Source organism: Macaca thibetana, chromosome 20 (assembly GCF_024542745.1).
Source record: "Macaca thibetana thibetana isolate TM-01 chromosome 20, ASM2454274v1, whole genome shotgun sequence".
NCBI lineage: Eukaryota > Metazoa > Chordata > Mammalia > Primates > Cercopithecidae > Macaca > Macaca thibetana.
This window is the reverse complement of record NC_065597.1, coordinates 15,505,250-15,517,924: the sequence shown is the minus strand read 5'-3', so window position 1 is coordinate 15,517,924 and position 12,675 is coordinate 15,505,250. Positions and strand designations below refer to the sequence as shown.

General features: G+C 44.0%; 1 protein-coding gene across 1 annotated transcript in view; it reads right to left on the bottom strand.

Annotated features, from left to right (window-relative positions):
• Nucleotides 1–12,675, bottom strand: part of PKD1L3 (polycystin 1 like 3, transient receptor potential channel interacting) — an 88,794-nt gene that overhangs the window by 58,989 nt on the left and 17,130 nt on the right. The window contains 6 exon segments of the mRNA XM_050772829.1: nt 3,001–3,194; nt 6,929–7,160; nt 7,964–8,092; nt 9,440–9,566; nt 9,661–9,788; nt 11,723–11,899. Of these exon segments, the coding sequence (XP_050628786.1) occupies nt 3,001–3,194; nt 6,929–7,160; nt 7,964–8,092; nt 9,440–9,566; nt 9,661–9,788; nt 11,723–11,899 (987 nt within the window).

Genomic DNA, 12,675 nt, shown 5'->3' with positions numbered 1-12,675 from the left:
TCTCAGCCCAAAATCTCCTTAAGCTGATAAGCAACTTCAGCAAAGTCTCAGGATACAAAATCAATGTGCAAAAATCACAAGCATTCTTATACACCAGTAACAGACAAACAGAGACCAAATCATGAATGAACTCCCATTCACAATAGCTTCCAAGAGAATAAAATACCTAGGAATCCAACTTACAAGGGATGTAAAAGACCTCTTCAAGGAGAACTACAAACCACTGCTCAGTGAAATAAAAGAGGACACAAACAAATGGAAGAATATACTATGCTCATGGATAGGAAGAATCAATATCGTGAAAATGGCCATACTGCCCAAGGTAATTTATAGATTCAATGCCATCCCCCTTAAGCTACCAATGACTTTCTTCACAGAACTGGAAAAAACTGCTTTAAAGTTCATATGGAACCAAAAAAGAGCCCGCATTGCCAAGACAATCCTAAGCCAAAAGAACAAAGCTGGAGGCATCACGCTACCTGACTTCAAACTATACTACAAGGCTACAGTAACAAAAACAGCATAGTACTGGTACCAAAACAGAGATATAGACCAATGGAACAGAACAGAGCCCTCAAAAATAATACCACACATCTACAACCATCTGATCTTTGACAAACCTGACAAAAACAAGAAATGGGAAAAGGATTCCCTATTTAATAAATGGTGCTGGGAAAATTGACTAGCCATAAGTAGAAAGCTGAAACTGGATCCTTTCCTTACTCCTTATACGAAAATTAATTCAAGATGGATTAGAGACTTAAATGTTAGACCTAAAACCATAAAAACCCTAGAAGAAAACCTAGGTAATACCATTCAGGACATAGGCATGGGCAAGGACTTCATGTCTAAAACACCAAAAGCAATGGCAACAAAAGCCAAAATTGACAAATGGGATCTAATTAAACTAAAGAGTTTCTGCACAGCAAAAGAAACTACCATCAGAGTGAACAGGCAACCTACAGAATGGGAGAAAATTTTTGCAATCTACTTATCTGACAAAGAGCTAATATCCAGAACCTACAAAGAACTCAAATTTACAAGGAAAAAACAAACAACCCCATCAAAAAGTGGGCAAAGGATATGAACAGACACTTCTCAAAAGAAGACATTCATACAGCCAATAGACACATGAAAAAATGCTCATCACTGGCCATCAGAGAAATGCAAATCAAAACCACAATGAGATACCATCTCACACAAGTTAGAATGGCAATCATTAAAAAATCAGGAAACAACAGGTGCTGGAGAGGATGTGGAGAAATAGGAACACTTTTACACTGTTGGTGGGACTGTAAACTAGTTCAACCATTGTGGAAAACAGTGTGGCGATTCCTCAAAGATCTAGAACTAGAAATACCATTTGACCCAGCTATCCCATTACTGGGTATATACCCAAAGGATTATAAATCATGCTGCTATAAAGACACATGCACACGTATGTTTATTGCGGCACTATTCACAATAGCAAAGACTTGGAATCAACCCAAATGTCCATCAGTGACAGAGTGGATTAAGAAAATGTGGCACATATACACCTTGGAATACTATGCAGCCATAAAAAAGGATGAGTTCCTGTCCATTGTAGGGACATGGATGCAGCTGGAAACCATCATTCTCAGCAAACTATCACAAGAACAGAAAACCAAACACTACATGTTCTCACTCATAGGTGGGAATTGAACAATGAGATCACTTGGACACAGGTAGGGGGAACATCACACACCGGGGCCTATTGTGGGGAGGGGGGAGTGGGGAGGGATAGCATTAGGAGATATACCTAATGTAAATGACGAGTTAATGGGTGCATCACACCAACATGGCACATGTATACATATGTAACAAATCTGCACGTTGTGCACATGTACCCTAGAACTTAAAGTATAATAAAAAAAAATACAATAATTAGCTGGGCATGGTGGTGCATGCCTGTAATCCCAGCTACTGGGGAGGCTGAGGCAGGAGAATTGCTTGAGCCCAGCGGGGTGGATGTTGTGGTGAGCCGAGATCGTGCCATCGCACTCCAGCCTGGGCAACAAGAGTGAAACTCCATTTAAAATAATAATAATAATAATAATAATAATAATAATAATAATAATAATAATCCTCTTTCTGGCCTCCCAAAGTGCAGGTGGGAGGATTGCTTGAGCCCAGAAGTTCAAGACCAGCATGGGCAACATGGCAAGACCCTGTCTGTCCAAAAATCTAAAACATTAGCCAGGCGTAGTGGCAAATGCCTGTGGTCCCCACTACTTGAGGGGCTGAGGCAGGAGGATCTTTTGACCCCAGGAGGTTGAGGCTGCAGTAAGCCGTGATCACGTCACTGCACTCCAGCCTGAGGGACAGAATGAGATCCCATCTCAAAAAAAAAAAAAAACCCAACTCTCTTTCCTTCTCTTCCCAATCTAGATGGTACTTTCTTAGCTCTTTCTAGAACAACTTCATGATCTGCAAGACCTTATACCACATTCTTTTAGCAACCGAACCAGGACTTTCATCAGGCAGGATCTCACAGAATCAAGAGTGTACAAACGTAATAGTGCTGGTTTAAAGCAGTTGGACACCAGGAACAAGGTGATCATTACAAAAGTGACAACCTGTCCTCACCTGGCCTGGAATGTACAAGAATCTGAGAACGTATTTCTTGAGCTACGAAAGTTCTCTTTAGTTTAGCAAGAGGTTTCATTTTACCCACCCACAACATATTTAATACTTATAGAATTTTATGGCTTCCACATGCTGTTTTATTTTATCCACAATTGTCAGATCCACGCTGGACTGTGTTTGAGAAAGAAATTACAAAGATAAAGCACAAAGCTGCCCCTGCTTGGAGGAGCCACACTCGCCCTGCCCACCACACACAACCCTCCTCCTCCTTTGGCCAAGGCAGAGTTATTTGAAACCTCCTAGTTTTCTTTCTGGGCTGCCCCAAATGAGATGCATTGGGTTTAACAGCGGCGACGGCAGGAGAGAGACCCAAGAAACGGCTCAGTTTCTTACTTGGCATCCGTTGCTGCTCCATGTCTGGTTGTGGCTCTCCCAGTAATAACACTGAGTGACGGCTGTGATGACGGAGACCAAGCTGGGCGTCTGCTGAGCACCCTTCTGGCTCTCACTCAGCACAGCTCTTATACAGTAGGTGCCAATCCCGTGCTGTAGATGCTCAGGAGTCAGCACCCACGTGTACTCCTCATCTTAGAACAAAGAAGAGTGCTTACTTGTGTATCAAACAGAACAAAACCACCATTAGAACCTCTCTTCTAAAGCATCTATTAATATTTTGCAAATGAGACCATGATAAACCTAGAGTCACAAATGATTGGAAAGAAAATGACCAGTGATAAAATCCCGGGCTCTGGATTACTGCCGTTCCAGTAAAGAACTATATCCTTTTGGCTGGGTGTGGTGGCTCATGCCTATAATCTCAGCACTTTGGGAAGCCAAGGCAGGCAGATCACTTGAGGTCAGAAGTTCGAGACCAGCCTGGTGAACGTGGTGAAACCCCATCTCTACTAAAAATACAAAAATTAGTGGGGTGTGGTGATGTGAGCCTGTAATCCCAGCTATTCAGGAGGCTGAGGCAGGAAAATTGCTTGAACCTGGGAGGTGGGAGTTGCAGTGAGGTGGAATCACAGCACTATACTCTAGCCTGGGCAACAGAGTGAGACTTTGTCTCAAAAAAAAGAATTATATTATTTTGGCATATGAACATTTAGGCCTAATGACTTAGAATGCATTATGAGGTTTAGAAAAATGAAATGATCACACACCTAAGTTAGCAGAAGACTAAAGTAACGAATGAAACCCCAGGGTGAAGCCAAGATAGGAACAGGGTGGCTTCAGGAACAAAGCCCAGGACTGCACGCCAGGGACCTGAGGTCGGGCCTGCCTCTGTCACAAGCTGGCTGGTAGGGCTAAGGCGAGTCACCCAGTCTCTCTGGGCCTCAAGCTTTCTCATCTTTCAAACAGTCCTGTCTGTCAAACAAAGGCCCTCGAAGGTCCCTTCCAGCTCTCAATGACATCATTGCCAAGATCAGCAAGAGAAACTGAGTGCATGGCCAGGCACAGTGGCTCATGCCTATAATCCAAGCAGTTTGGGAGGTTAAGGCAGGAGGATTATTTGAGCCCAGGAGTTCGAGACCTAGCTTGACCAACAAGGCAAAACCCTGTCTCTACTAAAAATACAAAAATTAGCCAGGCATGGTGGTGCACGTGCCTGCAGTCCCAGCTGCTTGGGAGGCTGAGGGATGGGAATCGCTTGAACCCAGGAGGCGGAGGCTGCAGTGAGCCGGCAATGCGCCACTACATTCCAGCCCGGGCGACGGAGTGAGACTCCGTCTCAAAACAAACAAAAACAAAACTGAGTACCCCTCTGGAACTGGGAAAGGGCCCATTGGTAATTCACGCAGACTCTGTAGTGGGCAGCCCGGTAGTGAGCATGGCTGCCTCAGGGATTTGCCTAAAAGCAAGAACTTAAAAGTGATTGTTTCTGTGTGAGCAGGCCCCATGCGAGAGCCAGAGAAAGTTCTCTCAATATGGAAGGTGGTCAAAGGGGCGACTGTCGCATGCTTTCTCCATTCAGATTTTTCCCAACGTAAAAACAAATACAGAAGTGTAGCTCTTATTAAGACTTTTCAGTAAAACGTTTAAAGTCGATACCCACAGAGCATGTTTTTGATCCAGTGTATCTGGGCACTATTTCTATCTATCAGGAATTTTTAGTTTTTAGAGACAGTGCCTTGCTCTGTCACCCAGGCTGGAGTGCGGTCGTATCGTCAGAACTCACTGCAGGTTTGAATTCCTTGGCTCAAGCGATCCTCTTGCCTCAACCTCCCAAGTAGCTAGGACTACAGATGCACGCCACCATGCCCGGCTAAATTTGTTTTTTTTTTTTGATAGAGACAGAGTCTCGCTATGTTGCCCAGGCTAGTCTGAAACTCCTGGGCTTAAGAGATCCTCCTGCCACGGCCTCTCAAAGTGCTGGCATTACAGGGGTGAGCCACTACACCAGGCTAGACATTTTTAACTTCAATGTTATGTCTCAGAAATTCTTAACTTTTCTAAACTATAATACAGTCATTCTGGTCTTATACAAAGACTTATTGAGATATCATCAGGACCATCTTCCTCAAATCTTAGATTAGAAATAAAGTTGAAATACATACAACATATTTCATAGTCATCTGTAATGTATAAATGTGAAGTACACGTAACCCATGGTGCTGTGAATGCTACTTCTGCTGTGGGTCTCAACATTTTATTATGAAAATCTTCAACAATACAGACAGAATTTTACAGGGAATAACCATATAACCATTAACTAGATTCTACAATTAATATCTTACTAAATCTGCTTCCTCACGTACATACCCTTATCCATCCCATAATCAATCTTTTAAAAAAATGCATTTCATTGTCACATGTGTCTACACATGTGGCAAAACCACACAGAACTCAATACACACACATACAGAAATGTGCTTGTAAACCTGGTGAAATCGGAATAAAATCAGTGATTGTATTATGTTATTTCCTGGTTGTGATATACTATAGTTATGTAAGATGCTGCCATTCAGAGAAACTGGATGAGAGGTATACAACCTGTCTCTGTTCCCTTTTTTTTTTTTTTTTTTTTGAGGCAGAGTCTCTGTCACCCAGGCTGGAGTGCAGTGGCACAATCTCACCTCACTGCAACCTCTGCCTCCCGGGTTCAAGCGATTCTTGTGCCTCAGCCTCCTGAGTAGCTGGGATTACAGGTGCCCACCACCATGACCAGGTAATTTTTGTATTTTTAGTAGAGATGAGGTTTTACCATGTTGGTCAGCCTAGTCTCAAACTCCTGACCTCAGGTGATCCACCCACCTCAGCCTCCCAAAGTGCTAGGATTACAGTGTGATTACAGGCAGGAGCCACTGAGTGCCTAGGCTGTCTCTCTATTTTTTGGAGACCAAGTCTTGCTCTGCAGCCCAGGCGGGAGTGCAATGGTGTGATCTCTGCTCACTGCAACCTCCACCTCTCAGGTTTAAGCAACTCTGCGTCTGCCTCCCAAGTAGCTGGGATTAAAGGTGCCCGCGACCATGCCTACCCAGCTAATTTTTTGTATTTTTAGTAGAGACAGTTTCACCATGTTGGCCAGGATGGTCTCAAACTCCTGACCTCAGGTGATCCACTCGCCTTGGCCTCCCAAAGTGCTGGGATTACAGGTGTGAGCCACTGTGCTTGGCCTGTCTCTGTTATTTCTTATAACTGCATGCGAATCTACAATTATCTGAAAATAAAAATTTTTTTTAAAAAGAAAAAAATGTGGCCAGGTACAGTAGCTCATGCCTGTAATCCTAGCACTTTGGGAGGCTGAGACAAAGAATATTTGAGGCCAGGAGTTCAAGACCAGCCTGGGCAATATGGCAAGACCCTTTCTCTACATATATTATTTATTTTTTTTTTTTTGAGACAGAGTCTCGCTCTTTCACCCAGGCTGGAGCACAGTGACGCGATCTCAGCTTACTGCAAGCTACACCTCCCAGGTTCACGCCATTCTCCTGCCTCAGCCTCCCAAGTAGCTAGGACTACAGGCACCCGCTACCACGCCTGGCTAATTTTTTTTGCATTTTTAGTAGAGACGGGATTTCACCATGTTAGCCAGGATAGGAGGGTCTCAATCTCCTGACCTCGTGATCTACCCGCCTTAGCCTCCCAAAGTGCTGGGATTACAGGCGTGAGCCACCGTGCCCAGCCTACAAAATTAAAAGAAAAAAATTAGCCAGACGTGGTAGTGTACACTTGTAGTCCCAGCTACTCAAGAGGCTAAGGCAGGAGGATCCCTCGAGCTTGACATTTTGAGGCTGCAGTGAACAATGATGGTGCCACTGCACTCCATCCTAGGCAAAACAAAATCAAAGCAAGTTTCTGACAGCTGATTGGGTTTTACCTTTTTGCCACACCTTATCCTTCGGAAGGGTGATGTTCAGGTGGAAGTGAGTACAGTTAGGCTGATACTGGAACCCCAGGTAGAGTGTCATTAAAAGGGGACTGTCAGGATCTATGCTCACTATCAGGGATTTCTCCAAGGAGGTGATGTTCACTGTGATTGTAAGCTGATCTGTGCTCATATTGAAGCTGGTGGGATGAGTTTCCATGCTAACGTTTCTCCAGAGCATGATCTAGAATAAGAGACAGTTAATCATTATAATGGTCCATCCACTGATGCCTTTCAAAATCCTTTATATTGATAAGGTAAGGAAACTTCCTAGGTCTTCCTCCTTTTTTCTGAGATGGGGTCTTGCTATGTTGGCCAGGTTGGTCTTGAACTCCTGGTCTCAAGCAATCCTCCCGCTTCAGTCTCCCAAAATGCTAGGATTATAGGCATGAGCCACTGTGCCCAGCCAGGTCTTCTTCATTGGATGTTAGTAGCTAATACTGCTGGGGTTAAGGGTAAGTACATAGTCCAAGACCTAAAACACTTCTTATTCTTATTATTTTTGAGACTAAGTCTTACTCTGTCACCCAGGCTGGAGCGCAGTGGCACAATCTCAGCTCACTGCAAACTTCACCTCCCAGATTCAAGCTATTATGCCTCAGGCTTCAGAGTAGCTGGGATAACTGCCGCCCACCACCATACTGGGTTAATTTTTGTTTTTAGTAGAGACGGGGTTTCGTCATGTTGACCAGGCTGGTCTCGAACTCCTGACCTCAAGTGATCTGCCTGCCTCCCAAAGTGCTGGGATCACAGGCGTAAGTCAATGCACCCAGCCCTCTAAAACACTTTTTCTAAGGGTAAGGTGTTCCTCTTTGTAAAAGTTCCTAATATGTTAATAACAAAATGTAAAAGTTCCTAATATGTTAATAACAAAACAATGGCACAGTCATCGGTCTAACATGATTCCCTTTAAGTTGTTGCATCCTTCGATCCTGTTCCAGAATATCCCATTCTCTTCTATTTTATTCCCTAAGAATCAGTTCCTACCTCAATGTCCTCCACTAAATCATGGACTTGGAGCAATTTGCGATTAGCGCTTAGTAACACACTTCCAATGCTTCCAACAACGTTTCTGTGGTCCAAATCCTTGAAGGGATTGAAAGCTAGTCCTGTTACCTAGAGACAAGGAAAAGTCCAGTTTTATCCATTGCCGAAATATTTTTAAATGACTCCAATAGAAAGATATATCATATATATAATATGTATATACGTGTGTGTGCATACACACACACACACACACACATATATATATATATATATATATTTTTTTTTTAGAAACTCATGCTCTGTCAACCAGGTTGGAGTGCAGTGGCGTGACCTTGGCTCACTGTAACCTCCACCTCCCAGGTTCAAGCAATTCTCCTGCCTCAGCCTCCCAAGTAGCTGGGATTACAGGTGCATACCACCATGCCTGTCTAACTTTTGTATTTTTAGAAGAGACAGGGTTTTGCTATGTTGGCCAGGCTGGCCTCGAACTCCTAACCTCAGGTGATCCACCCGCGTTGGCCTCCCAAAGTGTTGAGATTACAGGCTTGAGCCACCATGCCCAGCTGGATATCATATATTAAAGTAAACATTGGGATGTGCACCCTACTAATACCACAAATGAAATAACATTCCCCATTATAGCCTCTATGAGAAATAGTAAATTAAAGATGAATTATACTTGGGACCCTCAGAATTATTTTTAATCTTTATATCTAGAGGATTCTACTTTACTAGGAAGTAACTATTCTGCTCTTCAGGATAAGGCAACAATGCTACTTTTATTTGTCAGGTAACTGCTGAAAGAAATACAATATACTGATATGACTGGGTTGGTATACTGAGTCAACAATTACTTTGATAGTCCCAGTTTTTTGTAAATAGTGCAGAGGCCGGGCATGGTGGCTCACACCTGTAATCCCAGCACTATGGGAGGCTTAGGCAGGAGAATCACCTGAGGTCCATAGTTCGAGATCAGTCTGGCCAACGTGGCGAAACCCCGTCTCTATACAAAAATTAGCCAGGCTTGGTGGCGGGCACCTGTAATCCCAGCTACTTGGGAGGCTGAGGGAGGGGAATTGCTTGAACCCAGGAGGTAGAGGTTACAGTGAGCTGAGATCACGCTACTGCACTCCAGCCTGGGTGAAGATTGAGACTCAATCTCGAAAACAACAACAACAACAACAACACAGCAACAACAACAAAAAAAAACAAACTGCAGAGTTGAGATCAATCCAAATCACGGAACAGAAATTTAGTTAAATCCAGAAATCTGCTTAATGCTCCCAACTTCTACAGTGGATCACTTTTAAGAGGCCTCTATCCCTGCCAGTGTAAAATAAAAACGAATGCCACATCAACTCTCTCATCTGATCTGGTCTGTTCAGCTTACATTTCATGGTACATTACTTTCACCCAAATGCCTCCATGGCCATCAGATCCCACTTTCATTCTGACCACGATCAATTTCACACTCACTTGGACATTAACTCCTGGGTGTTGATTCAAGAGCTCCTTCAAAGCCAAAGCCGACGGAAAGCCCAGTCTCACAGGTGCTGGGTGACCCAGAGTGTAAGAGCTCAGTGGTAAGGTGGATGTGTTTTGTCTAATGAGAAAAGTGAAAATGGAAGTCAATTTTTTTATGTCCTCTGAAAGTGAAAAACACCGTGAAACTCTCCCTGTTCCTTCCTTTCATTAACCTGCACAGCAGCAGAGTAGCAACGGAGGAGGTCAAAGTCACTGAAGACTCGGGGGACTGGTCCTGCTCTAGAAATGCTTCCCCGATATTCCCAAGCTCCGCCAAGGACATTTCCAGGATGTCTTCTACCTGCATGGAGAGGAAGACAGCGTGTGACCTGTAAAACCTCAGTGTCTTATGTTAGTAAACGGTTTCGGAGAAGACTGGAAAGGGAATTTTCACAGTGACGTAATGAAGGGTGGTATTCCTTAGAGAGGGCCTCGGACTCTCACAGAAAGTACTTGCAGCCTAGCTAACGACTTACCGTCCTTTGAACCAAACTAAGAGGGCCTGCCAAGGAAATATGCCTTTGCCCCATCATTTAATTGCCCCAGACCTGCTCATGCTCGAGTTTTTAAACGACAGCTTTATTGAGATAACTTTCACACATACACTTCATCCACTCAGAGTATATAATTTAATGTTTTTTAGTATATTCACAGGGTTGTGCAACCATCACCACAATCTAATTTTAGGATTCATCCTCCCTAAAACAAACACTCCTGACCTCAGGTGATCCACCTCCCTGGTGGCTGGGTGCAGTGGCTCACACCTGTAATCCCAGCACTTTGGGAGGCTAAGGCAGGTGGATCACTTGAGGTCAAAAGTTTGAGACCTATCTGGCCGACATTGTGAAACCTTGTCTCTACTAAAAGTACAAAAAATTAGACAGGCATGGTGGCGTGCGCCTGTAGTCTCAGCTACTCGGGAGGCTGAGGTGGGAGAATAGCTTGAACCTGGAAGGCAGAGGTTGCAGTGAGCCCAGATCATGCCACAGCACTCCAGCCTGGGCAACAGAGCGAGACTCTGTCTCAAAATAAAATAAACCTGGTATCCATTAGCAGTCACTCCCCATTTCCCCATCCCTAGTCCCTCTAGTTCTAGGCAACCACGAGTCTACTTTCTGTGTCTATAGATTTACCTCTTCAGGACATTTCATATAAATGAATCACAACATACAGTCTTTTGTGACAGCTTCTTTCACCTGGCATAATGTTTTCAAAGCTCATGTTGGAGCACGTACCAGGACTTCATCCCTTTATGTTGCTGAATAACATTCCATTGTATGAACAGACCAGATTCTACTTAGCCATCTGTCAGATCGTAGATGTGTGGGTTATCTCCACTTTTTGGCTATTTAGCTACTAAACCATGCTGCTACAAAGATGAGCGTACGAGTTTTTGTATGGACATATGTTTTCAACTCTCTTGGGTAGATGCTAGGAGTAGAATTGCTAGGTTACATGGTAATTCTATTTTTTACATTTTAATCAATTGCCAAATTGTTTTCCAAAGCGGCTGCATCATTTTACAATTGAACAATGGATAGGGTTGCAAGTTCTCTGCATCTTTGCCAATACTTGTTATTTTCTGTCTTTTTGGGTGTGAAGTGGCATCTCATTTTGGTTTTGACTTGCATTTCCCTAATGACCAATGAAGTTGAGCATCTTTTCAAGTGAATAGCAAACATAACCTATGAGTATTTGCCTTATGCCAACACTTTCCTAAATTCCTTTTTTTTTTTTTTGATGGAGTCTCACTCTGTTGCCCAGGCTGGAGTGTAGTGGCACGATCTCGGTTCACTGCAACCTCTGCCTCCTGGGTTCAAGTGATTCTCCTGCCTCAGCCTCCTGAATAGCTGGGATTACAGGCATGTGCCACCACGCCTGGCTAATTTTTGTATTTTTAGTAGAGATGCAGTTTCGCCATGTTGGCCAGGCTGGTCTCGAACTCCCGACCTTAGGTGATCTGCCTGCCTTGGCCTCCCCAAGTGTTGGGATTACAGGCATTAGCCACCGGGTCCAGCCCCTAAGTCCTTTTCACTTGATTACAGCACTAGGGAGTATTGGCTCACTGGTAGGTGGGGAGGGAGACCCCAGAGAAGGCTTGGCAGAGTGGTTTTTCTGCAGCACATACTTCAGCAAGATTCTCTTTAAAGGTCTGGGGAGAGGCTGTGATACCTGGACCTGTCAAGATTAAAATGCTTCTAAGCAGATATGGCCACCTGCAGATCTGGCACCTACCTGCTCAGTATCATGCTTGGATTCCAGCCAACTTCCTTCTCCAGCTTTGGTGACATCGTTGAAGGAATGAAAGGGGCAGACAGTCGCAGGAACTTTGAAGTCCAGACTGCTGCTGTTCAGAAATGGGATCCTGAGTAACTCCTCACTCAGGTAAATAAGGGAATTGATGAGATTAACCTGGGAGTATTAGAAAGCAAACATACATCCTTGTTTATGATTTTTTCTTTTTTCTTTTTATTTTTGAAGACAGAGTTTCACTCCTGTTGCCCAGGCTGGAATGCAATCGGCTCACTGCAACCTCCACCTCCCGGGTTCAAGCAATTCTTCTGCCTCAGCCTCCTGAGCAGCTGGGACTACAGGCATGAGCCACCATGCCTGGCTAATTTTGTATTTTTAGCAGAGACAGGGTTTCTCCATGTTGGTCAAGCTGGTCTGTCGAACTCCTGACCTCAGGTGATCTTCCCATCTTGGCCTCCCAAAGTGCTGGGATTACAGGTATGGGCCACCATGCTCAGTCTATGATTGCTTTTTAAAATTGTAAGAGATGCGGTCTTGCTCTGTTGCCTAGGCTGGAGTGCAGTGGTACAATCATGGCTCACTGCAGCCTTGAACTCCTGGGCTCAAGCAATCCTCCTTCCTCAGCCTCCCCAGTAGCTATGACAGAGGTGTGCACCACCATGCCTAATTTTTAAAATTTTTTTGTAGAGGAGGGGGCTCACTATGTTGCTCAGGCTGGTCTCAAACACCTGGCCCCAAGAGACCCTCCTGTCTTGGCCTCCCAACGTGTTTGGATTACATGCATGAGCCACACACCTAGCACATGATTGCTTAAAATTTGCATACTTATTAGCAGCTTAATATTCTTTATACATTTCAAATGCATTTTATTAAAAAAGTTACAATTTGACAGGGAAGGAGAATATATTATTTCATATAACCTATAAGGGAGGATT